The 27,047-nt window shown below is 41.7% G+C and overlaps 1 protein-coding gene across 2 annotated transcripts in view; it reads right to left on the minus strand.

The window, feature by feature from the left end:
* NAPA (NSF attachment protein alpha) overlaps positions 1-27,047 on the minus strand; it is a 177,913-nt gene that overhangs the window by 73,426 nt on the left and 77,440 nt on the right. For both annotated transcript variants that reach the window (XM_069207500.1, XM_069207501.1), the window contains exon 8: positions 17,269-17,373. In XM_069207500.1, the coding sequence (XP_069063601.1) occupies positions 17,269-17,373 (105 nt within the window). The remainder of the gene's footprint in view (positions 1-17,268; positions 17,374-27,047) is intronic.

Raw genomic sequence — 27,047 nt, forward strand, 5'->3', positions numbered from 1 at the left:
ATGTTGGTTTGGTTAAGCTTTGCCTTTTATGGCATTTAGCATACACCCTAGGAAGGGCTGGATATGAGAGGGTGGAAGGTGAGATATGAAGGCATTCATGGTAAATCTCTGGCAGTGGAGCAGGGATATAGCTGCTTCAAGTGTCTAGATACTGGTGCCTGCCTGCTCTCTTGACCAGCGTATCATCAAGGTAGTGGAACACATGAATGCACCCTCTTCTGAGGTGGGCGGCTACTACTGCTAAACATTTAGCAAAAACCCCGAGGCTTGAACTGGTAGTGGTGGCCACTTAATATGAAGCAGAGGTAGTGTTGATGAGCTAGATGGACCCGTATATGAAAGTAGGCATATACAGGTCAAGTAGAGGATGAGGCAGAGGCAACCATCCTTCTTGGGAATAAGAAAGTAAAGGTACTACACCTCTCTGCATCGATATTGTGGGTGCACTTGTTCTATTGCTCCCTTGTGGAGGAGCACCTGAACCTCCTCTAGCCGCACACAAAGTTGTTGTGGGATGAGGGTGTGTGTGTGCAGGGTTGGATCTTTGGTGGAGTTGAAAGGAGTTCTAGGCAATAACCGTGCTCGATGATTGATATACCCCACAGGTCCGAACTAATTTCCTGGCAGCATGGCAGGTAACCTTGTTGTTTCCCCTGACAGGTGTTGTGCGACTGTAGAGGATATGGGGCAACTCAGTGCTTGGTGGTAGTGGTTCCCCTACCCGGACTTCCTGTGTAATTGTTGGAGTTATGCGCTTGAAGATACCCCGAGTATAACCTCTATCCCCCTGCTAGTTGAAGGCCTGCATTTGTTTTTGATGGCTCAGGGGAAGCAGTTTTGGCTCCTCCATTATACTGATTTCGCAATGTGCCAATGGGAAGCTGCCCTGACAACTATGGTTTTACCAGCTGTGCTGATGAGTTTGCTCTCCTTTTCAGGTGGGGAAACATCTCCTGTAGCTTGAGCAGCAGCCTATTTACAAGCAGCATGCACCATAAGAGAGTCTAGGGGGCCGTGTTTCTTTATGTATGTAGGATTAGAAGGAGAAGGCTTAAGTTTCTTCCTTACTCTGGGAGTGAGCACCTGGGCTTTTACAGGCTCATGGAAAATGTCAGAGGCAGGTTTAAGCATCCCCTACAGCACAGGCAGAAACTGCACTGAGCATTGTGTTCCTAGAAAGCCTTTCGACCAAGAAGTCGTCATCTTCAGGCATGGTGTGCATATCGACTTTGTGGTATGCAGCTGCTTTTTCTATGATCCTGCGGTATATGGTGATTGTCATTGGGGATTTCGGCTGTGGGAGGTACTTGGCCAGCACATGCTAGAGAGCGGGACAACCAGGTTGGGGAGAGGAAGTGGGGGAGGGCGTGTGGGGGGATAGGTGGTGCGGGGGTGGTTTCAGCTCTATGTTGTAGTTGTCTCATGGGTCATCTGTATGCTATAGGTAGAAAAAAAAGCAGCATTTTCCAGCAGGGGCGGGGTAGTAACATGGACTGGGGCTACCTGAGTAGGACTGTGGTGATCTTTGAGGAGAATCTGGGGGAGGTGGTGATGGTGGTGTGGATGTTGTGGAGGAGGTGGAGGGCTTGTGGCTTTGTCCTTGAGCTGTGACTGAGGTTCTGAAGGGAAGTACAGTGGAGGAGCACCTTCAAAAGCTAGCCTTCACTTCCTAGACAGAGTCTCTATGTTGTGCGAAGAGATGGTTCCAGTAACAAAGGGTGGATAAACATCCTTTTCTGACTCTCATCCAGTTGTTCTTCTAGACTTTCAAGGATAGGCCTCGTAGATCCGTCGGAGCTGGCTACTGGAGAGTGTTGTGAAACCAAAGTGCATACATGCATGAAGAAAGAAGCAGGCAGTGACAAAGCCTTCAGCTTCAAGGGATGTTTTAAAATCTTTGTGTCAGATGCTTTCTTCAGACTTTAGGGCCAACTGGATTCTGAGCTTATGGATAGATCCCTTTCCAGCTCAGCGGTCTTGTCTCAGTTTCAACAAGGGCCTGAAAGCATCAGAGGACCTGTAGGTGGCGTTGCTTTCTGCATAGGACTGAATGTCTGAATCAACTGGAGAGGTGCTGCTGCTCAATGTGCAGCCTCTTGTGAGGTGTGTTTTGACATCAGCCATACATACAGCCGATGTCTTTGGAGGGAGACATCTTTGTATGCAGATGGTGTCTATAGAGGTAGATGGTGTGCCACCAACCTACTCTTCTCCAGATTCGGAGGAACTGTAGTCAACAAAGTCTGGCTGGGCTGATGGGGAGCGATGCCTGATGACTCAGGGTTCTTCTCTGCAGGGAGGATCTGGTTCATCGAAGATGTCAGGCGTGACATTTGATGACTGCCACTGCATTCTGATCTGCACCCACGATCTGTCTATCAGGTAATGAGGTGTTTTCCTGCACTGAAAGGCCAAGCAAAACGTGCACTCTGAGCCGCTGTGGTCTGGGAAGAGACAGACAGAGACCTTGTGGAGGTCTGCCTTGGGATACCTAGAGCGGTACCAGGGGCATATCCTAAACTGTCCATTACTCAATAGCTTCTATGCCTCTTAATCCTCCAGAGTTGATGGGATATGCACTGAAGGGGAGAGATTGCCCAAGAGTCGAGGGGCCATTCTTCAGCCACAACTTCTGAAATACGCTGAGGGAGCAGGACAGGAATGACCGTTGATGAAGGAAGTGTTTCCCATCGACAGGAGAGGAAGTTAACTGTGAGGTCCCAAAAACAAAAGTATAACACTTAGGGTCCAGGGGTTCCATGGGCAATCAGCCACACCAGGTAAAAGAGAAGAACAATATAATGACTCAGCCAATGATCATTCGCAGTATTGAATACAGGAGTCACTTTGTAACTTGCTAATCAAGGTTTTTTCAAACAATAACAACTTGTAAACATCCCATCCCAACACTAGATGGCTGCAGTATGCAGAACATGTGTATCTACAGTCAAACATGCTATGAACAGTAGTTTCCTGAATGTGAGTAGTGGAAGGAAACATGTCATCCAATCAAAATTATGGCAAGGAAACTATCCTCCAGAGAGGGGACAAAGACAAGCAGAGGAAGGTAAGACAAAAAAATTGTAAGCAAGCAAATATGAAACACAGGACTATCAATCAACAGCAAGCAATGGGCTGGCTTTAATATGACCCTCAAGAGGGATTTCAATTAACTAAAAGCAGCCTGTAGGCAAGGGCTCAAAAAGCAAAGGTGAAATTGTTCTGTCCTGAAATAAGGTTCACTCACCCCAGATTATATTTTTAAAAATCAACTGTATGGTGGGTGTTGTAATTCAGAATTCTTTAATTCTTTATTGTAGCTTCTCATTTTATAATGCATTTATAAAAGAAAGGTAGAAAAATGAGTTTTGTTTGATTAAATGTAAACAAATTCAGTATTTTCAGCACACAGTTTGGAGGCCGGGAATCATTCTGCTACTGTTAGCATAATACTGTATGAATGGTCCATGAAATATACCCTTACTGGTAACTCTAGTTTGGTCCACCAAGCAATAACTGCATTCTTTTACAATGACAATTCTTTGCAACGTATGTCCCTATACTGTGTGTCATATCATGAACAAAAAAAGAATGTGGTAAAGGATTCCATGGCTTTTTTAGATACCGATTTAGCTTGTCCTCTCAGAGAGCTGCAGTCTTTACCTGCCTCAGAAATGCCAACTGAAGGTACAGAATGCAGAAGTCATACTGACATGTGGTCTTAAGATTTCAAAGCTCGCAAGACAACTTCTCAGATCTGTTCAGTGGTAAACAGATGTGAGAGTTGAATTTTGTACTAATAGTTTTCTCATACATAATCATACTTATATTTTGATATAAAGATAATTTTTTGTTAAATAATATGTATCACGCATAATGTGCTTGCTAAACTGGCCACCATCGAACGTGAGGCCTACATGAAAACTAACTGTGTGATGTTAGTGTTATGTTAAGAGTTAAATTTCTTTCTGCAGAATTAATTTTCTGAAATAATACGAGTATTTCTTGTTCTCTGCTGGGCCTGAAGCTGAGCAAGGCCACCACGCAATATTATCTGTATTAAATGTTTCTAGTGTACTTCACTCATGACTTCATGTCTGCCGTTTGACTAGCTCTATTCACTTGTGTAAAGACATATTTCTAACTCTTGTTTTCTTCCGAAGATTCACAATATTACATCTTGTTCCTACTGTTATTAAATGTAAAAACTTTCCCTCACGATGTAAAACAAAAGAAAGTACTGAAACCGTACGGAAGGAACCTACAAAGATAATATAGTATACATTTTAGAATAAGTGAATGGAAACGCAACCAACCAGGATCCTGTGAACGTCTAGAAAAGTAACTGAGAATGAAAAGTCAATATCTAAAGTCTTTGTAATTGGTTGTTCTTTCTTCGCCTGCCTTTCTTTATCTTATCCAATGGGAAATTATATCATCTTTTAATATAACAAGACTACACAGTCATTCTTGAGCCTTTTCAGCCATTATTCTTGGGAGCTATTCTTCTGAGAAGAGCGATTACTCTATGCCAGATAGTCTAATGATTTTTTGGTACTTTATTAATTTCGGAGTTTAGCTTATCTGTTGTATGATGAACTAATAATCTGATGGTTTAGGAAAATTATAGTCCAAACTTCTAAACCGTCTCGCCTTTCCCTGTTCCTGTTTATTCCTGACGTTGCTGTCCACTTAATGAAGCTAAACTGTTTGCTGTTTCCAAATAGGATAGGTAATTATGAAATTGTAAAATGACATCTTGTTCTTTTTTTTTGTTTTACAGGTACCAAGCTGCTGCAAATTTGATAGTGCCATAGTTAAGTATTTTTCCAAGTTAGTCTTACTAAAACTTTGGCTTTAAGCCCAACATGCTAATGCTAATCAGTGATTAGTGAGGTATAACTATGAAACTTATGAACTATCATTTATACTTTTCTTTCTGTTTAATTCAATGTATTCAATTTCTCGTGCTCACAAATTATTTGCTATTAGTTTTTGTACTCTCCATTGAAATTATTGTTATTGCATTGATTAAGCTTAGATACTTTCACCAAATAGATCAGCCTGTGTTGTTTCTTTATATGCATCAACTGGTTTTGAGATTGTTATTCGTGACCTTAGCTTTGTTAATAAAGGGAAATAAACTTTCTAATTCTTAATAAAGTGGTGTAGTTATTCATGGTTGAATTGATCATGGTATGTTCTTTATTGGTTTTCTAATGTTGTATATTGTATTGTTTGGTAATTGACTTATAGTTATGATGTTTTCCTTAAACCAGATATAAAAAGGTTCATTGACCTCGAGCATGAAATCCACTATCTAAATATAGTTGTGAATTCCACATGAACAGTTTTGGTAGCAGAATGTGATGGCTGATATCCCTTTAAGTGACATCATTGATTGTACTGATTTTGAATTGATACAATATGGAGAAGATGTGTCCCTAAATGCCAAAAAGTGACTTTCCCCGATCCTTGGAACTCATCTAAATAGAAGGGAGTGTTCTCAGTGGTTTGATTGTGAGAGAGAATGGAGTAGATTATGCGCTTGCACTGCGTTAGCTAATTTGCAGATTAATTGAGTTGTCTGTGAGATTTTAGGGGAGTTGGCGGTCTCCAAATGTTGTTGTAAAAGGAGTTGGCGTACTCTGAAGTGTGACAGTAGGGAAGTCGGCGAAACTCACATGCGTGTGCCGCTTTGTGCTAAAAAACAAAATAATAATAAAAAATAAAAAAAATAATTGTCCAAGCAGTCGTGGAAAGGATATACGGACCTCACAGGTAGGTCAAAGACTCCAGAGTATATTAGTATATTAAAAGTGTATTGAGACATTTGGTTATTGTTGTAATTTGTCTGTTTAGTAGGTCAATTGGGCGTGGTTGACAAGTCGAGTTTGTGAGTTGAGTCGAGTGTAAGGTCCTTTCGACTGAGATTTAGCGAGTCCTATGTGCACCAGGACAGTATCCACTGATCAGTTGAGAATAAAATTTGCAGGTCGAACTTTGCTTGCGGTTCTGAGGAACTAAGAAAGAAAGAACTAGCTGCAAGAGTGAAACGCCATCAGTGAAAGTTTCCCTAGGGTTCCGGAAGCGATTGTGATTTCCCCTGCTTATAGTAAACAGACAGATTTTGGTTTTATTTTGTTTTGATGAAGTGCTCGCAAATAATTTTGCATTGGCTTTGAGTGTTTTCGAATTTAGGAGGACAAGCCGCAAGACTTTGTCAGCCACTGGTGTGTAAGTGTGACGTCATATAGTGACCAAAGAGAGTGGAGATTAGATACCTTACAGGGTATTAGGTTATTTCCTGCTATCTCTAAAGACAGTGAAAAGGATGTAAAGAAAATTTCTAAGAAATTTGAAAGGAATTCCTCTTCATCAGATGAAGAGCAGAAATCAAAGTCTTTGATTAATAATGATGAATTGGACAATGAGGAGTTTATTTTAGAGATATTGAGAAATTGTCCACCACCTTATGTGGCTCAAGAAGATCAGAGTATAAGTGGTACAAACCCTCCTGCACCAATACCAGTTACAGTGACACAGAGTCCAATAAAGAACTCAGTGCAGAGTTCTATACAAGCAACAATACAACATGACGGGGAGTTGCATGCAGGTTAATCCTAACATGACACAGACTTCAGTACAAACTAGTCCTCATCTAATACAGATACCTATGCAGAGTAGCTTTAACCTGCCGAATGATTCTGTACAGTTATCGCAGTCCAGTATTTCTAGGATTTTTCCGGATGTGCCGATTGTGGACACGACTGCTAATCTAGTGGTACCCACAGGACAGAATTTCCAGAAACTAATGTTGATCTAGACAGAAACAACTCCACTATTGCTGCCACAAATGAAGCCACAGGGAATTTCAATTCTGAAGTTTACTTATTCAGCAAGCACTCAGGCTGACATGTCTGTACAAGTGGGTCAGAACACTGGTGGTATACATACACAAAATGTAGGGACTAGATTAAATCCAGATGCAGTGTTGATACCTGTTACAATTGGTCCGCCTGTACCTTTATATTCTCAAAGCAATAACATTACAGCAGATAATCAAAGAGTTCAAAACCAAAATGAAAACATTAGGTTGATTTCACCTATACGACAGACTTTTAGTAAATCAAGGTCATTATTAGATTTAACTCCTATTAGAAATCCAGAAAATAATGGATCACATAATGGTCCAGATTTGAAAACGTTAACACCTCAACCTGCTAGTTCAATGCAGCAACAGATGTTGAGTATGCGAGCTGGCAATATTTCACGGCAGGGTATAAATGCACAGCAATTAAAAGTGTGGTTAGAAGAATTAAGTGCTTCAGATAATCCATCTAAAGAAAAGGAATTTATAAATGGGACATGATTGTCAATGGAAGCATATGAGCTTCCTGAAGGGAAAATGGGAGTAAATCGACTGCAGTTTTACACTGAAGCTGAGTTGAGATACTTGTGTCCGGTAATTACAAAGGGAGCAGCTGAAATACATCAGCAACTACAGGAAGATAAACACAGAATAGATCTTACAAAACACCTGAAAAGAAGTTATAGATTAAATTTGGAGGCTGAGGATTGATCAGCAGGAATGAAAACACACCGTAAAGAGCTGCTTGAGAGAGTACAAATTTGGAAGGCTAAAGAAAAATGGGAAGGCAGATGGGTCAAGAAAAGAGAAAAGCAGAGAAAAGGTTCAGATACTCCTCCTATAGATACATCACAAAATAAAGAGCCAGTGAAAGTCTTACCAATGAGGGAATGTTGTACATGTCTCTTGGAGCAGAAGGGACAGAAGTGTAATTTACAAATGATTATCCCAGACTCGGAGAGAAACCAGTAGAATGGTACCAAAAGACAGACAGGTTGGCGAAACTTGCTAAATGCCTGTGGGAAGATTTTAATACTCTCCTAGAAATTCTTGTTCCAGCAGACTTGTTGATTGAGTGTAAGAGGAGAGTAGATAGGCCAACAAGTGAGCCGCCAAGAGATCCAGCAACAGGTGCACCGCCTCCTGAAGTAATGAAATACTACTATGAAGTCACTGAGTTTCTGAAAATGAGAATTTTGCCCAAAAAAACTGATTGGCAGCGCATAGATAGGACAGCACAGGAAAGGAAATAATCAGTTCATGCATACTATGAGAGGTTGTTAAAACCATTCAAACATTACAGTGGTACAGAAACAATTGAGCCGAAAGACATGATTTATTTGGTGTTTAGATTTGTTGAAGGACGACGACCAGAAATCAGTCAGATAATTAAGAGTCATTTGATTTGTTGGCAAGCAAAGCCTATTGACGAGGTGTTACAGTATGCAAAATACTGTAGTGATGAGAATGAATTGAAACAGAAAAAGTTGAAAGAGAAAGCGATGGTGATGCAGATTAAGGCTGCACAGAAAGGAATTCAGGGAGTTTTATAGGTACAACAGCAGCAGGGAAGTGGTATGTTCCAAAATCAAGGCAGAGGTAGAGGTAGAGGACGTGGAGAAATGGCGATGAGAAATGTTAATCACGGTATTGATTTGAATTCTGCAATGATACAAGGAGAGCCTCAGGGAAAGAAACTGTTTCCTTGTCACAATTGCAGAGGCGTCTGACACTGGAAAAGGCAGTGTCCAATGGTAAATCAGGGAGGTATTTTTCAACAGAGGAATGGTGTCAATGCTTTTCAGAATATGAGAGGACCAGGGATAAGAGGTCGAATTTCACATTTTCAGACTAATGTAAATCTGATGCAGAGTTTCCAACCCTTACAACCCATGCAGCCCCTGCAAAATGCACAACCGCAGGTGCAACAAGTACAATTGCCCCAATTACAACAGATGCAACCACATGTGCAGATGGTACCTGCACAACAAATTCAAATGCCAAGACAATTTCAGGTACCACAATCTCCTACGGATCAGCAACAGGTGATGCTTTTTCAAGTTAAAATGTAAATCAGAGTAATAATGCAGTTCACCAATTTCCTTTACACAGTTAGGATGGAATAAACAATGTTTGGTTGTCTGATAGTTCAGATGAGGAGGAATGTATGTTTGCTGCTTTGTTAGAAGTGGATCAAAAAGGTCCTTATGTTAAAGGGAAAGTGCATGGCCACAAAGTTTCTTTTCTGGTTGACACTGGAGCTACACGCTCGACAGTGAGATCTGCAGAGGTTCCTGATTTACCTTTATCAGGGAAAATAGTCATGATTGTTGGAATAGCAAATCAGTATTTGACGAACACAATTACTGAACCTGCCATGGTTAAAATTGGAAATTTTAAAGGTTTGCACAAATTTGTGGTTTGTGATTCGAGTCCCGTGTCCTTACTGGGAAGGGATCTGTTGTGCAAAACAAGATGTTCAATCACTTGTTCAGACAGGGATATTGAAATCCAGACAAACATGATGACGAAGAGAATCCAATAATTACTATTGACAGTGAGTCAGCATTGACAGAAGAGTTTCCATTGATTAGTTTTGATGAACCAGGAAATAATAGGGCAGAAGTCGAGGACTCTCCCCTGATTAGTTTCTTTCCACTTTTTGATGTGAAAGAACTTCCTGTTGATTTGCAGAAAACTGTTAAGTCTAAAGTTTGGGACCTTTCAGGAAAAGACATTGGGTTAATAAAAGGAGTAGAACCAGTTAGAGTCACAATTAAGCCTCATGCAGGTTTCCCTCAGACTACACAATATTTGATGCCAATAGATTCAATCGAGGGAGTGAAACCCTTAATTGAACAATTTGTGAAGAAAGGAAAATTGAAAGAAGTGTTGAGCAGTCCATGGAATTCACTAATAATGGGTCTGCAAAAACCATGTGGAAAAATTCGACTTGTGCAGGATTTGAGGAAAATAAATGACAGTGGTCAAATGTTGTTCAGTTGTGCCAAATCCAGCAGTGATTATGTTCCAGATTCCAAGTGATGCTGAGTGGTTTACTGTGATAGATCTATGCCAAGCATTCTTTTCCGTGCCTCTTTATAATATCTCTTTTGTTTTAATATTTTTAATAAAATCTACTGTTGATGCAGAATTCCACAAGGGTTTTCTGAGTTACCATCCATTTTCAACCAGATCTTGAAGAAGAATTTGGAATCATTAGTGATGCCCTATAAGTCAACTTTGGTACAGTATATCGATGATTTACTGGTTGCTTCCAGGATCAAAGAAGGATGTAAATATGATAAGATTGCTTTGTTAAACTTTCTGGGGGACAAAGATCATAAAGTTCCAACTACCCAGAAAGATATGAGGATGTTTTTGGGAATGGTGGGTTACTGCCGCCAATGGATCCCGAATTTTTCAGTTCTTTCAAAACCCTTACAAAAGCTGACTCAAAGATGTTTCTGATCCAGTAAAGATGGATGCAGCTTGTATAAAAGCATTTACTGATCTGAAAGAGAGTTTATGTCAAGCTCCAGCTTTAGGTATGCCTGACTACACAAAACAATTTCTACGGTTTTGTCATGAACATGATGCATGTTCTTTGTCTGTCTTGACTCCCTCATAGTGGTATGAATCGACCAGTGGCATATTTTTCAGCTACTTTAGACCCAGTCGCAGCAGCCTTACCAGGATGTTTGCGATCTGTTGTGCCAGTTGAACAGAGCCTCACTCAAAGCGAGAGGATAGTAATGGGTTATCCTCTCACTATTATGGTTCCACATTCAATTGAGATTTTGCTTTCAAGATCTAAAACCCAGTATCTGACCAGTTCTAGGCTGACCAGATATGAGACCGCAATCTTGGGGTCTCCTAATGTTACAATTAATAGATGTGCAATACTTAACCCAGCAAACTTAACCCCAATTGAAAACATTACTACTGACAAACTGGATCACACTGAACATGATTGTTTGGAGTTACAGAATTATGCACAAAACCCAGAGCTGACATTAGTGATACATATCTGGACAAAAATGACCCGATTATTTTTGTTGATGTTTCCTGCTTGAGAGATAATGCAGGTACATTGAGAGCAGGGTATGCAGTGCGTACTATTTCTGGCATACTGGAGGCTTCATTGCTTCGAGGAGTGTTTTCTGCACAGGTAGCAGAATTGGTAGCTCTTACTGGAGCCTGCCATATTTCAACTCGCATGAAAGTCACAATTCACACAGAGAGCCAATATGGATTAGCCATTGTCTATAACTTTGGCCAATTATGGTCACAGAGAGGTTTCCTGACCTCATCTGGTTCACCAATAAGGAATGGTGAAAGAATTAATGAGTTGTTAAAAGCCATCCAAATGCCTGAAAATGTTGCTGTGGTAAAATGCAGTGCACATCAGAGATCACAAGATTACATGTCAATGGGTAACACATATGCGGATCAGGTCGCAAATTTTTTCGCCTTGAACGGCATATCCTTCAAAGGAAACTGGGAATTGTTGTCTGAAAATGATGAAGTCAATGCAAATTTTACAATGCACATCATTGACACTGTAGAAGAGTTAAAGACTCTCCAAGATAACGTGCCTGAGGATGAGCACAGAGAAAGGCAAAAATTCAAGTGTATTCAGCGCGAGGATGATGTATGGGTCAATGGAGAAAGGAAGGTAGTACTGCCTAACAGTCTACTGACTCAAATGGCCAGATAGTATCATGGACAAACTCATGTGGGGAGAGATGTAATGGTCTGCTGTTTTAAACAGCACTGGTTTAATCTAAAATGTAGACAGGATGCCGAAGGAATTTGCCGTAGGTGCATTATTTGTCAACAAATGAATGTTGGCAAGGGGACAGTGGTCAATATGGGACATACGGGGATGGCTTGAGGACCATTTGGCAGAATGCAAATGGATTTCATTGAAATGCCTGCATTTGCTGGTTTGAAGTACGTATTGGTGATTGTGTGCATTTTCAGGCACTGGATTGAGGCATACCAAACACGGAGAAATGACAGCATCACGGTAGCAAAGTTACTGCATAGAGAATTAATTCCTCGATTCGGTTTTCCGGTCTCTTTGGAATCAGATATGGGGAGCCATTTCAACAAAGAAGTGATTAAGTTGCTATGTTCAGCTTTAAACACTGAGCATTGTAGTTACCGCCCAGAAGCTTCAGGACTTGTAGAACAAATGAATGGCACTTTGAAATAGAGGTAGGCAAAAATGTGTGCATCCACAAATCTGAAATGGCCAGATGCTTTGCTGTTGGTTCTAATGTCAATGAGAAACACCCCTGGCAAGAAAACAGGATTGTCGCCCCATGAGATCCTCCTGGGAAGAGCTAAGAGACTGCCAGTTGTACCTGCAAATGCTCTTGTGAACATTACAGATGATATGGTTTTAGACTACTGCAAAGGTCTAGCTGATGCGGTTCGATCTTTCTCTCATCAGGTGAAAGCTACCACACTTCAAGCATGCAAGGCCAGGGGCACAACCTCAAAGCTGGTGACTGGGTTGTGATCGGAAAGCATGGATGAAAATCATGTTTGGAGCCTCGTTGGAAAGGACCCCACCAAATGATATTGATCACTAGTACAGCTGTAAAGTGTGCAGGGATTCCAAACTGGATCAACACAAGTCACACTCGGAAAGTGAATAATCCATCAGAACAAGAAGAACAGCTGTTGAGATTACCAGCCCCTAAGCATATCTCAGGTCATGAAAGAGAAGAGCTGGAGACTGTGCCTGAACATACTACAATCGACTTGCCCACTCCTGTGTCAGACGAAGTGGTGGGCATCCTGGAAGATGAGTCTGAAACTTTCTCAAATGAAACAGTAAGAGAGCAAGAACCTGCTTAGAGGAGGGCATCGGTTACAGAAACTGGTCTGGATAACCAGACTGAACAAGTGACTGACCCCAATGGAAAAGGAGTTGAGACAGATCCAAGCCAAAAGGGTTTGAGTCCTCCTGAACTAGTTGCGGGAACGTCAAAGGAGAAGAATTTGTGTCCAAAACTGAAGAGAGCATTAACAAAGAAACCTCTGAAAGGTGATAACTGTCCAGAAACAAATTCAAAGAAAAGAAAGATTAATGTGGTGCCACTAATTCAAGAAGAAGTCGATTTAACTAGTGAAGAAGATCTAAGTGAAGGAGAAATCAGCAGTGGTCGAAGATTAAAAAGAAAAAGAGTCCCCAATAAAAGAGATTCTAATCCTGAATGGGCATATGCAACTACCAACTAATGGCAAGAAGAATTTTTGAATTTGTTTCGATAGAGACATTCCTGGTCTACATTTTGGTACATGCTAATTAAATGAGACTTTGTTGGGAAATCTTTGCATTTGAAATTAAAAGAAAATAAGAGACTGTGCTGAATTTTACCGGAAAAGACTTTGATAACCTGATATAACAGCTGTTATTTGATTTTTGACAAGCTGCTGAACTGATTTTGACAACCTTACCGGACTTTGAGAAAGGATCCTGAAAGTATAAATTAATTTTTGGGGATTTTTTTTTTAGGAGGGATAGAAAACTGAAGATTGAAGATTATACAAATGAAAATGTTTGTTTTGATTTTTGATGCATAGCCATATATTTGTATTTGCTTTTACTTTCTTATTCCTTACAGACTATGGGAGACTCTTGCAAACAGCACACTAAAAACAAATGCTGTAAATGTATAGGTTTGGCAATTGTTTGTGCAGTTGTATGTTTGTTGCTGATTGTGAGAATGACTGTATTTGATTCAAATGGAGCCAACCATAATATAGCTGTACATACTACTACTCCTTTGGAATTAAATTCTACTCTTTTAGCAAGATAGGTTTAAAATAGATTAAAACTACTCATACGAAGAGAAAGAACTCTCTTCTAATGTCTTCTATCGCTTATTGCGAGTGTATGTTGACACTATGGATGAGAGAAATTGCTATGCCTGTACGCAGATTCCAGTCCCTGTTGAGGAGGGAATTTCATATCACAGTCTACCATTAACATATGGCATAACTTGCAGTCTTTTACTAACAAGGTTCTATAACCAAGTGAGTATACAGTATTTCTATTCTAATTATGACCTTGTGTTTTCCTTTGGCCCCATAAATAGATATTTTAGTAAAGTAGTTAAGGATAATGACATAGTATTAGTAAGAAGGTTCTTTGAACCTACATTAACATTAGGGACGGTATATGCACACCGTAATAATCTAACCTGCTTACTAACACCTGTTGAAAAGAGTTTCTTGGAAAATGCTGAGAAAAGAAGGGGGGCAGTAAAGGCTAAGATAGTCAAGGGAATGCTTCCACGTAGCCCTGGAACTGATCATGCTTATACTGACATCTCAAAACAAAGGAAATTCGCTTTAGATGCACAACATGTAGGCAAGCTTTGTATATATAGGCCAGAATCTTATTTTGATTGGATATATGTGGGAACGAGTGAATGTAGGCATGAGTTTTTGTTTCAGAGCAAATGGGCATTCATTTTAAATGGTCAGGATCCAGCAATGCTTGGAATCTACTGCATCTGTGGGAAAAATGCTTATTACCATCTTCCTAGAGGATGGTATGGCACATGTTATTTGGGAATAGTCTTCCTGAAAATGTACCAACTTGATGACTTGAGTAAATTTCCTGAATCACAACCTAGACACCAGTGAGAATCAGTTTCTAGCATTGTGGGAGACACATCTGAAGCAATAATTCCTTCAGTGGGAGTTGTTCTAAATTCAGTGAAAATACAAAGGCTGTCTACAGTAGTGCATGACATGTTATCAGATTTTTCAGGAGCTAATCTCCTTTTATACACAAATGTCTGCAACAAGAGCTATGACTCTTCAGAACCGCCTCGCGTTAGACATCTATTGGCGAAAGAAGGCAGAGTTTGTAAATTGCGAGGTCCGCGTCACTGTTGTTCTTTTATACCAGACAACAGTAAAGCAGTTGGAAGCCTGATTAACACTCTAACAAAACAAGAATCTGAACTAAAAGAAATAACCGAAACTACTATTTGGGAAAAGGCTGGCAAGAGAATTGAATCAGTGGGAAATTGTACAAATTGTTTAAAACAATCAAAAGGAGAATATTTTAAAAGAATCAGGAGAGTAGAATTTCAAATGGAATAAATATATGGGGAAAGTTCTAGTAGAAAGAACATTTACAGAAATGAACAAGAATCAAAGTTTTAAATCATGCATTGAAATAAATACATTTATTTGAGGTTTTTGTGTGATAACATATAGTCATCAGAGAAGGGATTGTGAGAGCTGAATTTTGCACTAATATTTTTCCCATAACCATACTTATATTTTGATACATAAATAATTGTATGTTAAATTCTATATCACGCGTAATGTGCTTGCTAAATTGGCCACCATTGAACGTGAGGCCAACATGAAAACTAATTGAGTAATGTTAGTGTTATGTTGAGAGTTACATTTATTTCTGTAGAATAAATTTTCTGAAATAATACAAGTATTTCTTGTTCTCTGCTGGGCCTGAAGCTGAGCAAGGCCACTGCGTAATGGTATCTGTATTAAATGTTTCTAGTGTACTTCACTCTCATGACTTCATGTCCAACGTTTGACTAGCTCTATTCATTTGTGTAAAGACATGTTTCTAACTCTGGTTTTCTTCTGACAATTCACAACATTACATCCTGTTCCTACTGTTCTTAAATGTCATGCCTTTCCCTCACGATGTCGAACAAAACAAAGTATTGAAACCAGATGGAAGGAACCTACAAAGATACTATTGTATACGTTTTAGAATAAGTGAATGGAGGCACAACCAACCAGGATCCTGTAAATGTCTAGAAAAGTAACTTAGAACGTAAAGTTGATATCTAATGTCTTTGTAATTGGTTGTTCTTTCTTCGCCTGGCTTTCTTGTCCAATGGGAAATTATATAATCTGTTAATATAAAGAGACTACACAGTCATTCTTGAGCCTTTTCAGCCATTCTGCCATTATTCTTGGGAGCTATTCTTCTGAGAAGAGTGATTACTCTGTGCCAGATAGACTACTGACTTTTTGGTACTTTATTTTTTTTCCGATTTTATCTTATCTGTTCTATGATGACCTAATAGTCTGATGGTTTAGGAACATTATAGTCCATACGTCTAAACCGTCTCCTCTTTCCCTGTTCCTGCTTATTCCGACGTTGCTGTCCTCCTGATGAAGCTAAACTGTTTGCTGTTTCCAAATAGGATAGGTAATTATGAAATTGTAAAATGATGTCTTGCTCTTTGTCTTTGGTTTTACAGGTACCAATCTGCTGCTAATTTTGATAGTGCCATAGTTAAGTATTTTTCCAAATTAGTCTTACTAAAACTTTTGCATGAAGACCAACATGCTAATGCTAATCAGTGGTTAGTGAGGTATAACTCTTATACTTATGAACTATCATTGACACTTTTATTTCTGTTTAATTCAATGTATTCAATTTCTCGTGCTCAAATATTATTGCTATTAGTTTGTGTACTCTCCATTGAAATTATTATTCTTATTGCATTGATTAAGCTTAGATTCTTTCGCTGAATAGATCAGCCTGTGTTGTTTCTTTACATTTATCAATTGGTTTTGAGATTAATATTCATGACCTTAGCTTTGTTAATATAGGGAACTAAACTTTCTAATTCTTAATAAAGTGGTGTGGTTATTCATGGTCGAATTGATCATGGTGTGTTATTTATTGGGTTTCTAATGCTGAATATTGTATTATTTGGTAATTGACTTCTAGTTATAATGTTTTCCTTAAAGCAGATATAAAAGGTTCATCGACCTCGAGCATGAAGTCCACCATCAAAATATGGTCATGATTTCCGCGCTCACACAGGTTCGCGTCTGAGTGTGATTAAAATTGCTCATTCACTTCTTTATAAGCTTGAGTGTACAATGACCCTGTAGCTAGGAGATCAAATGGGAAACTATACCTTTCAAACATGTAAAGAGGCAGAAACCTCTCATGCATCACCTTTCTTACTTCGAATAGTCTCCACCTCTTCCTTTCCATGGGCCTTAATTCATACTTTAAGAAAACCCATGCAGACTTCTCTTTACAGCCAGCTTCTTCAGAAACAGAAGTTACGATTTGTAATTCCTGCTGCTAGAAGAATAAGGTGGAGGTGGGGGGGGGGGTGGGGGGTGGAGAGGGGAGAGGGGAGTAAAGCGATAGGAAATTTCAGATTGCATGATATCATCAACATGCATAATGCTAATCCTTTTGTCCGGAATGCAAGACGAAAATGTGCAAACACCACTGCCTGAAGATGGAAGAATAGATTATGCATTTCTTTTACTTTTATTTTGAATTAACCACTGAAGCTATAAAATCACATTTCACCAGGTTCAACAATATGAGCAAGAATGGTGCAGAAGGCTCAGCTCACCTTTGCGTTGAGCATGTCCACACAAAAGTGGCAAAGGGCTGCTTTGAAGAAATATTCCTTAGCGCTGTATTTCAGCAAGGGGCTGTCCATTGCCATTGTACCAACCTGAAGAGAGAAGCGACACAATGACAAGCTGAGGTAATAAATGTCAAAAATAGGTTCTTGTAATATCAAGAAGATAGGAACACCGATAATTCAAGCTAGGAATGACAGTTAAGAGTTTATTCTGTCAACTTTTACTTTCTACACTTCTCATTCAGAGCCGGAGTTCGAAATCAATAGCTCACTGCAGCTAGAAGATGTAATGAATAATGTGGAGCCATTCTCATTTGTTTGAGAAACGTGACATATTAAACATGTTTCTTAAACAGATAAATATAGACCCTGTAACAGTATCAAATAAACTATTGCTCTGAATATCTAGCAACACCAAATATTTATTTTAGGGAATATAGTCTGCACAATCAGTTATGTAATAATAACGCAGATCATGACCCGGTTTTTATGGTGCACTGCCCATTTGAAAACAGAAATCAAACTCAAGACTATATGGAAAGCATAAACCTATGTACTTTCAAATTCTTAACGATCTAAATAATCTAATGTACTGGGTGGCCAGTAGAACACACTGCTAAATTTATAACCAACATCTTGTTTATTTTCCTTCCAAAATGGTAATTCTCTCCAGTTTCCCTCATTTGAGAAAATGTCTCTGTGGAGGCTAGAGCCACAGCTTTGGTCCTCTTGTTCTCCTGAATGTGGTTATATCAGACTTATAGGTGCTCAAAGGCAATAAACTGGGTGCTGTGAAATTTGCTACAAACAATCTGTTCAGGGTGCATTTATTTTGGTCTCAGGTATCAGCTCTGAACTGTATGGAAAAACATTGCAAACGTATATATGTTTACTATCTACTCATCTGATTTCTATTCCTGGGAGCCAGATTGCTTTAGCCCAACTCTTCTGGCTGGGATAACACAATGAACAAGACATTTTGAATATTTTCGACATTTTCCTCAAAAGCATGCTAGTTTCCTTCTGTGTTCCTCACAAAGGAACACATTCCTCCCAAGGCCTTGCCCAATTCTTTGTTGCCAATAGGTCTTCTGAGTCTGAGGACTTCAGACAAGGGTGGAGTTTTCATGAGTTTGATCAGGGATCCGCACTCCACACTCCAGAAAATGTTTTTGATGGGTGGAGGTGCCACTGGGGTGGACCGCAGTGTTTTCACACAAGGTCGGTCAGAACTCAGGTGAACGGATTAACATGGGAAATTTCTGAAAGCTATGGTGATGCGGCTTGCAGGAATTAAAACATATTAATCAGAATCATCTGCAAATTTAAAAGCAAAGGTAACAACAACAACAAAAAACTCACAATTTCTTCACTTTTCTCTAACCGAAAATTCTAGAACTTCTGGAAAATTGCAAAGGTCCTACTATCCAGTGTTCCTACACTTCTCCAAATAAAAACTGTGCTAGAAGTGTGAGTAGACCAGTTGCACTGGAAATGAGAACAGGCCTAAATTCTGACTGTATGGTTACCCACTGATCCTACAGAGCTATCACATATTTGGTCTGTTCCTGTCAGTTAAGATAGGCCCACCGATAAATGTGAAGTACTTATTTCTACTGGTGGAAGTAAGGGAACTGTACTGGGAGGGAGTGTTGTGTTGTGTTTCTCCACACACTCTGGAACCTTCCGTCACAGAAATGTGAGGAAATCCTTTTTGTTTTTCATCCTGCAGGGCATCCTCCCAAACTACACCACCCAGAACTCCTTGTATCTAGAGTTCAAAATGTCTAGGATTAACAGGTTACCTGAATGCGGAGTGACCTCAGGCCCAGAAGTATGTTTGTGTCCTAGCAGGAAACCACGTTCTGTATGAAATTTTTCTGAAGCTATGAAAATTCAAAATAGTGTCCAGGCTCCTGGCTGGGACACGGAGGAGTGTATGTTTCTGTGCCCCCGCAAACATCTAACTGCTGGTTTTTCCTGAGACTATGAAAACGTCAAACATAGTGCAAGATCCATGCTGCCATGCAGGCATGTGTGTCTTTGTCTCATGAAGCATTTCACTTAGGATAAGAAAAAATCCAAAACAGCATTTGGCTTATTACTGGGACACAAAACTTGGGGTCTGCTCTCCAGACAATACACAGACACTGTTTGGATTTTTTCTTAGAACAAAGAAAATCCAAATAACATCTGGCTCCTTGATGGGGCACGGATAACAAGCTACTTCCGCTCCTAATGATTCTCTTGGACTAAGAAGCACTGGGAGAGGTGAAGGAGAAGTCTGAAAAATAAATCCTGAAGAGGGGATTGAAGAGGGAGGGACTAGAATCAGCTCTAATCCATCCCCTATCAATTCCCTCCTCCTGCTTCTTTTTAGGTCGAGCGCGGAAGCGCTTTTTTTACCCTGTATTAAGTATTTTGTGGGCTGCCTGTCTCACGCCCATCACTTTCACTTCTTTGTGGACTTGCCTTTCAAAAACTCCCTGATGTTATTGGTAAATGCTTTATATTTGTCCCGCCTTGGGGCAGTTTTGTTACTGCATTGTGAACTGACCCGGTTACATGGATTATTGCCGATTTACTTCAGCATGGGCAAACTATTTTTTTTTTGGTCTCTCACCTTCGGGCTCCATGGCAGCCATGGTGCTCACAGCACAGAACACCGCAAACTCCTTCGGCGGTACTGAAGCGCTGGCCCCATTGTTCACTCTGTTACCTAATCAGAGTAATTTCTTTTGGCTATCCCCTTCATGCTCCATAGTTTTCACAAACTAATAAATGTAATTGATAAATGCCTTGCGTAAAAAAACACAGAAATCCTCAAATCGGCTCTCCCGACATAGCAGGAGAGGCGATACTACAATACACACTGTACTCAGGAAACTCACCCCATGATGTTTTGCAGGTCATTACTTTTAGAAAACATTTTTTTTCATAACTAAGCCTGTGGTGGCCCTGGGACAATTGTACCACCACCAAAACGTTCATGACAACATGCTATGTCTACATAATCTCTGGGTCCCCACACAAGGTTAGTGGGAAGGCCAAAATAATAACCCCTTCGACCATTATGTGTCTGTTTAAGCTCTCTCATGGCTGGAACATTTGTTTTACAGCTGGGAGGCAGTTTGTATTTTAAGGGCCTTGTTTGTAATATCATTGCATTTGGCCTGTTAGCTCAGAAAATGTGTAAGTCACTACGCCCTCTAAGGGCTAAATATATAGTTACACTGCATTACTTTCTGCCATTTTCTTTTCATGTGGTTATGCCCTCTAAGGGCTAACTATATGGTTACGTGACGATGTTTCTTACAAATGCTATTTTCTTTATGGTGTCCGCAAGGGGCTGTTCTAAGCATTACAGTCAACATAGTACAATATTCGCAGCACGGAAACTCGTCCCATAATTCTTTGCATGTGCTCTATATACATAATCTCGGGGTCCCCATACTACATTAGTGAGGACCCCAAAATAATAACCCCTCCCACCATGCAGTGTCATTCTAAGCACTCTCATGTTTGTAACTCTTTTTTTACAGCTGGGAGTAGTTTGTGGCATAAAGGCCTTGTTTGTAATTTCATTGCAGTAGGCCTGCTAGCCCTAAAAATCTGTAATGTGCTATGCCCCCTAGAGGATAAATATATGGTTACGGTGCATTACTTCGACATTTTCTTTTCATGTGGTTATATTCTCTAGGGGCTAACTATATGGCTACATGACTATGTGCCTTACAAATGCCATTTTCATTGTGGTGTCCTCTAGGGGCTATTCTGAGCATCACAGTCTAATGCCAAATGTTTATTTCTGATAAAGGCTTTTAATGGGTTTTCATGATAATTGTATATGTTTTATTTATCTCTGGTTACTGCAATTAGGACCATGATTCAGGCCAACTTAACATCCTTATTAAACTATGACTGTTTGAGCGTTCTTGATAAGTGTGGGTGACCCCTCTACTTTATTTCTCTTGTTACTCCTCTGTGGCTGTCTTTTTTTGGGCATTGTGTTAGCCAGCCAGCAGCTCTGATGGTGGGGTAGTAAAAGTGGTATTCAATTGTAATTAGCATGGCAGGTGTAACTAGGATGCTAAACGGCAACATTTTCATTTTTGGCTACAGATAGAGGAAGAAGGCAAATACAAGTGTTTTAGTTATATGCAGGGCCGCTGAAATTATGTGGCACGAAAAGACAAAGTTATGAGGCAGAGCTGACCAATTTATGTGGCAAGAAAAGTCCAGTTATGAATTTACAATGCCAATAGCTCTAACTGAAGTAAAAGTGAGACCTTTTGCATTGCAAATGCTTGTTTTCAGTTGGTGGTCACAAAAGGGGTTAGTGAGAAGGAGGATCGGAAGAACTGGACCACACCTCCTGCCTTCTATCCATCCAACATAAAAAAATGTGGTTTGAGCTGGTGGTCATGGCCAGGAAGAAGTTGAGGGCAGTAATAGCTGTTTAGGAAATTCCTCCGAGGTCCAATGATGTGTATGTGACATAATTTATGACCTCACACGTATACTGATGAGGTTGCCTAGAAGTGAGCGCCAGCCGTCTCCTGGGAGTTAGCTGGGGGCCAGAAAGGGTAGGTGTAAGGAAACTGGGCCTATAGTTGTGCAGGACGAGAAGCCTGCACAAGTAATAGGTCCACAATTATCCAGTCAATGAGAACCAAGCAACCCATTATATAGCTCAACTTTCTCAGTGTAGCCGAAGTGGAGCAGTCCACTGCATACTAATGGGAGGTTAAGTGGGCTAGCTAATAATCACCGTTCCCTGGCATTCAACAATGACACTCAAAACAACGAACACACACACACACACACACACACACACACACACACACACACACACACACACCCACACCAACACACACACAGAAGGGTGATGGAAATACCTTCGGTGACCTTCTGAAATCACATTAGCCCATAATGGGTCATCACAAAAAAAAAAAAAATGTTCCTGACCCCCCCACGCCAGATGGTGTATCACCATGCAGGAGGCTGTCACTTTAAATAAGGCAGGCTTATTGGCTGTGTCAGAGTTACTACATTATAAGACCAAGAATCACATGTTAACAAACCATCTCTATCACTGAAATCAGTAACCATGTTTTCCACACAATCCTCAATAATAATAAAGCACTGCAATATTTAGGAATCAGTTCCCAATACCATTCTAAATAAGGTACTCTTAAATCAAACAAACATAAGTCTGTCTTTGTTTAACCACTTTAGGGCAAAAAACATGCAGCCATAAAAAAAACAAAAAAACCACTATGGTCTCTGCACTCCAAGGTTCCAGCCTAAGGGGTGTTTAAAACTTGATAAAAACCTGGGTGTCCTGGGTTTCATGGCCCTGCATACTTAGATGAATTGTTCACTTGCACAAGGCTTTGTGCTACATGTCTGTTTTACATGTCTATTTATTACTGGTGTATGTGCCCACTGAACACCTGGATACTCTTTATGTTGGCGGTTGTCCACAAAGTTTACTCTAAGATGCCCCAGTTGACTTCCTGCCTGGCCGGTTCTCCTGGTTGCCGGTGCATGTGCTCCTCCTAGACAAAGGAACTGGAAGGAGGGGGGCAGGAGGTTGGAAATGAAGAGACCACCATGGTGCTCTGCCTCCCTTCTGTTGCTTCAGGGAGCCAGGATTGGGATCCCAGGCCCATTTGTGCATACACCATCCTGGATGAAGGGATCCCCGGGCTTTGCTGGACTCTGGGGTGGAGCCCTCAGCATGCCCCCTCCTAGGCCATAAATAATTAATGACCTTTGCACCAATCCATAGGCACCAAACTACTCCTGGGGGTTCAAAGGAAATAGCTGAGGAAATCCACATGCTTGTTTTCTCATTTGGGGCATGTTTAAATAGGCAGAATTCCAAATGGCATAACTCTGGACCTGCTGGAGTTGATTATTATTATCTTGGCTCCTTTTTCTCCTGGTGGGATGCCCTACCCACATAGAGCCTTTGTAGCAGCCCTCCTGGCCTCCGAAATGGCACTTTGCAAGGAGCTGGTTTCACTGGCTCCCTGTACCAGTTTTTCTCATTTGCTTTGTGTAGTAAAGTGCCCTCTTTCTTGGTATGGTTATCCCCATTTTCTGCCTGTTGTCAGTGTGTCTGACTGTGTTCACTGTGATCCTGCTAACCGGGACCCCAGTGACTATGCTCTCTCCCTTCTAACTTGGTAACTGCACCTTTTTCTTCCCACAATTGGCATACTGGTCCATGGTATATCCAGATGTACCTAGGTACCTAGGGCACTGGGGTGCCAAGGGATCCCTATGGGCTAAAGTAGTTATTCTGCCACCCATAGGGAGCCCATGCAAAGGGTTCTGCAGGCCTGCCATTGCAGTATGCATGAAACGGGTGCATGTACCCTTTTCCACTACAAGTCACTGCACCAAGTCACATAAGTCACCCCTACGGCAGGCTCTCTCAGCCCAGAGGGCGGGATGCAGGTACCCATGTGTGAGGGCACTCCTGCACTAGCAGAGGGGACCCCACAAACTCCAGGCCCATTTTCCTGGACTCTGTGAGTGCAGGATGCCATTTTACGCGTGTATTAGACATAAGTCCAGCTACATAATTGTAACTCCGAACCTGAGCATGTTTGGTATCAAACATGTCGGAATCATACCCTAATACTGTTGCAAGTATTGGAAGTAGGATTCCATGCACTCTGGACGCTCCTTAGAGGACCCCCAGCTTTGCTACCACCAGTTTTACAGGGTTTTCAGGGCAGCCCAACTGCTGCCACCCCTCAGACAGGTTTCTGCCCTCCTGCTGCTTGATCTGATCAAGGGCAGGAAGGCAGAACAAAGGATTTCCTTTGGGAGAGGGCCTTTAGAAATAGGTGTGACAGGCTTGGGAGGGGTAGCCTCCCCAAGCCATTTGTATGTTTTGAAGGGCACATTTGGTGCCCTTTGTGCAGAAACCAGTACACAACGGTTCAGGGACATCCCCCCCCCCCCCAATCTCTGCTCTGGCGCAAAACGGGACAATGGTAGGGGGAGTGACCACTCCTCTGTCCATTACCACTCCCAGGGTTCTACAATCTTGCTTCCAAGGTTGGCAGGGAACTCTGGGAGCATCTGAGTGGCCAGGCCAGGCAGGTGACGTCAGAGCCCCTCCTGATAGGTGCTTACCAGGCTACATGACCAATCCCCTTTCAGGGCTATTTAGGGTCTCTCTCTCTTGGGTGGGTCCTCAGATTCAGCATGCAAGATTCCAGCTGGACTTCTCTGCAACCTCCTCTTCGACTTCCGGCCACTGAAATCCTGACTGGACCCTACAGGAACCGACAACGCTGCAATCGACCAAGAAAACTCTTCTGCAACTTTGTTTCCACGGCTCCTGCCAGTTTTGCAACATTTCCCTGCAACTCTTCATCCTGCACAAGAAGAAGGAATCTCCCTTGGAGTGAAGGAGTCACTCCCCTGCATCCGCAGGTCCCTGCTGCAACTACAGCCAGCTGCGTGGATCTCCTCTCATCCCGAGCTGTGTGGATCCTGCATGAAGGGTGGTGGTCCGGAGTAGTCCTCTTGGTCCTCTCTGTCAGCTGTCTAACTTTGGTGAAGGTAAGTCCTTGCCTTTCCACACAAGAAAGTACCCCCGTGCACCGCATCTCTTGCAGCTGCTAAGGCTTGTTTGCATTTCCTCCAAGGGATCTTTAGGAAACGTGTAGCTCCAGTCTCCAGCACTCCTTCCTGCGATGCACAGCCCTCTGAGCGGTTCTCCTGCGGCGTGGGATCCCTTTCTGTAGTACTGCATGGGCTCCTTCTGCAACTTCTGTGTCCCCGTCCTGTGGGACTCCTGTGGGTGCTGCCTCTGCTTCTGTGGATCCTCTGAGTCGCCGAGGGTCCTCTGTGACCCCCCCCTCCTGGGTTGAGACCTCCTGGGCCATGCTGGTCCCCGGCAGCACTGCTTTTCCAAAAACCACGAGTCTGCCTTTGCCAAGACTTGTTGGTGGAATTCCTGCACCAACACCCGTCTGCAATCTTCACTCCAGCGTGGGACATCTGCCTCCATCAGGAACGCTTCTTTGGCTCCAGGGCTTCAGTGCTGACCAGTTCTTCTTCAACAGCGACCAACTCCTGCAAGTACAGCTGAGTGGGTAGTAGCTCCTAGTCCTCCTGGACTCCACTGTGAGTTTTGGACTTGATCCCCTCTTTCCACAGATCTTCTCCAGGAATCCACCACTGGTTTCTTGCAGTCTTGTCTGGGTGTCTTCTTTTCTTTTTTTCCTTCCTTTTGGGTGACTTGGGGAAATTCCAGTGATTTATTGCTGCTTTCCTGCTCACTGGGGGGTACTGTGTTACTTACGTCTGTGGTTTTCTAGTACTTCCAGCTCCCCTCTACACATTTCACTTACCTAGGTGGGGGTTCTGTGTCCGCATTCCATTTTTTTAGTATATGGTTTGGGATCCCCCTAGGGTCTCTATTGGTTATTGCTATTCGCACTATTTTCTAACCTTTTCTATGCCTATTACTGTTTACTAGTGTATATATTTAGTGCATTACTTAACTCCTATTTGAGGGTTGCCCTACTAGTCTTTGTGGTATTGTGTTCCAAAAATAAAGTACCTTTATTTTTGTACAACTGAGTGTTTTCTTTCATGTGTGTTAGTGCTGTGTGATTACAGTGGTATTGCATTAGTTTTGCATGTCTCTTAGACAAGCCTTGGCAGCTCATCCACAGCTACCTGTAGAGAGACAGGCTTCTAGACACTGCCTACACTTCACTAAGAGGGGATACCTGGTATAAGGTGTAAGTACCTGGGGTACCCAGCATGCACCTGGCCAGCTTCCTACACTTTGTCTCTAGTGCTCCTTCTTTCCTTCTGGGCACAGAAGTCCTTGCCTTCCTCCCACTGGTCCTTATGGGTTGTAAGGGAACCAGTCACACTGGTCCTTGAGAGACCACTGGTCATGGGGTCAACTCCAGACAGAGTCCTAAGTTCATTAGGGCATCAGAGGGCTTGTCCTTCCTGATGACCATGGTGTGGCTGACCTCCATTTCAGTGTCCAAAACGCTGTCTCTCCATGGTGCAAGAGCCTTTAGGTGGCGGTGGATCGTTCTAGATTCCAGGCACCCCTGGCCAAACCTGTGGAGCCTGGCCACCCCTCGAACCATGCCCCAACCCTCCTTCATACGAAGCTGGGGCAATCCAATACAGCGCTGTAAAGTGGTCTCTATGCAAATTTCCTCTGGAGGCTCCGCTCCACCCCTAGCTGACATCACTGCAAGGGACTTTCCCACCAAAACTTTAAAATTAAGCTCCTTTCTGTGCTAGCTTCAGATGTCTGGGTTTCCTCCTTTTTTCAGTGGGCCTAGCCTGTCCCAAACCTGGTGCAGTGTATCAGCTAATTACTAGATGCAGATTTTACTCGCCATCCCGTCCTCCTAAGGTGATGAGTAAGGCACTATTAATTGCTCCTTTTGTGTAGGGAGGCCTTTGTGGCCTCTGCTGATGAGCAGAGTAATTAACTTGGCCCAGTAGGGTGACAAAAGTCCCTGGAATGTGATCCTGAGCTGAGCCACAGAAATATAACAATTATGGATGACCAATAAGATGTAGATGTAGGTCCTTGAGACTTGTATATTCAAACGTGAGAGACATGTTTCACCCCAGTTGGATACCTCACTGGACTTTGCTACCTATGCACAATTACTGGGCTGCACACAACTCTAGTCTCATAGGTGTAGCCGACACATATGTTTCTGTGCAACCAGTCCAGTGCACCTTACCCTAGA

The sequence above is a fragment of the Pleurodeles waltl genome, chromosome 9 (genome assembly GCF_031143425.1).
Source record: "Pleurodeles waltl isolate 20211129_DDA chromosome 9, aPleWal1.hap1.20221129, whole genome shotgun sequence".
In the NCBI taxonomy this organism is placed as follows: Eukaryota; Metazoa; Chordata; class Amphibia; order Caudata; family Salamandridae; genus Pleurodeles; species Pleurodeles waltl.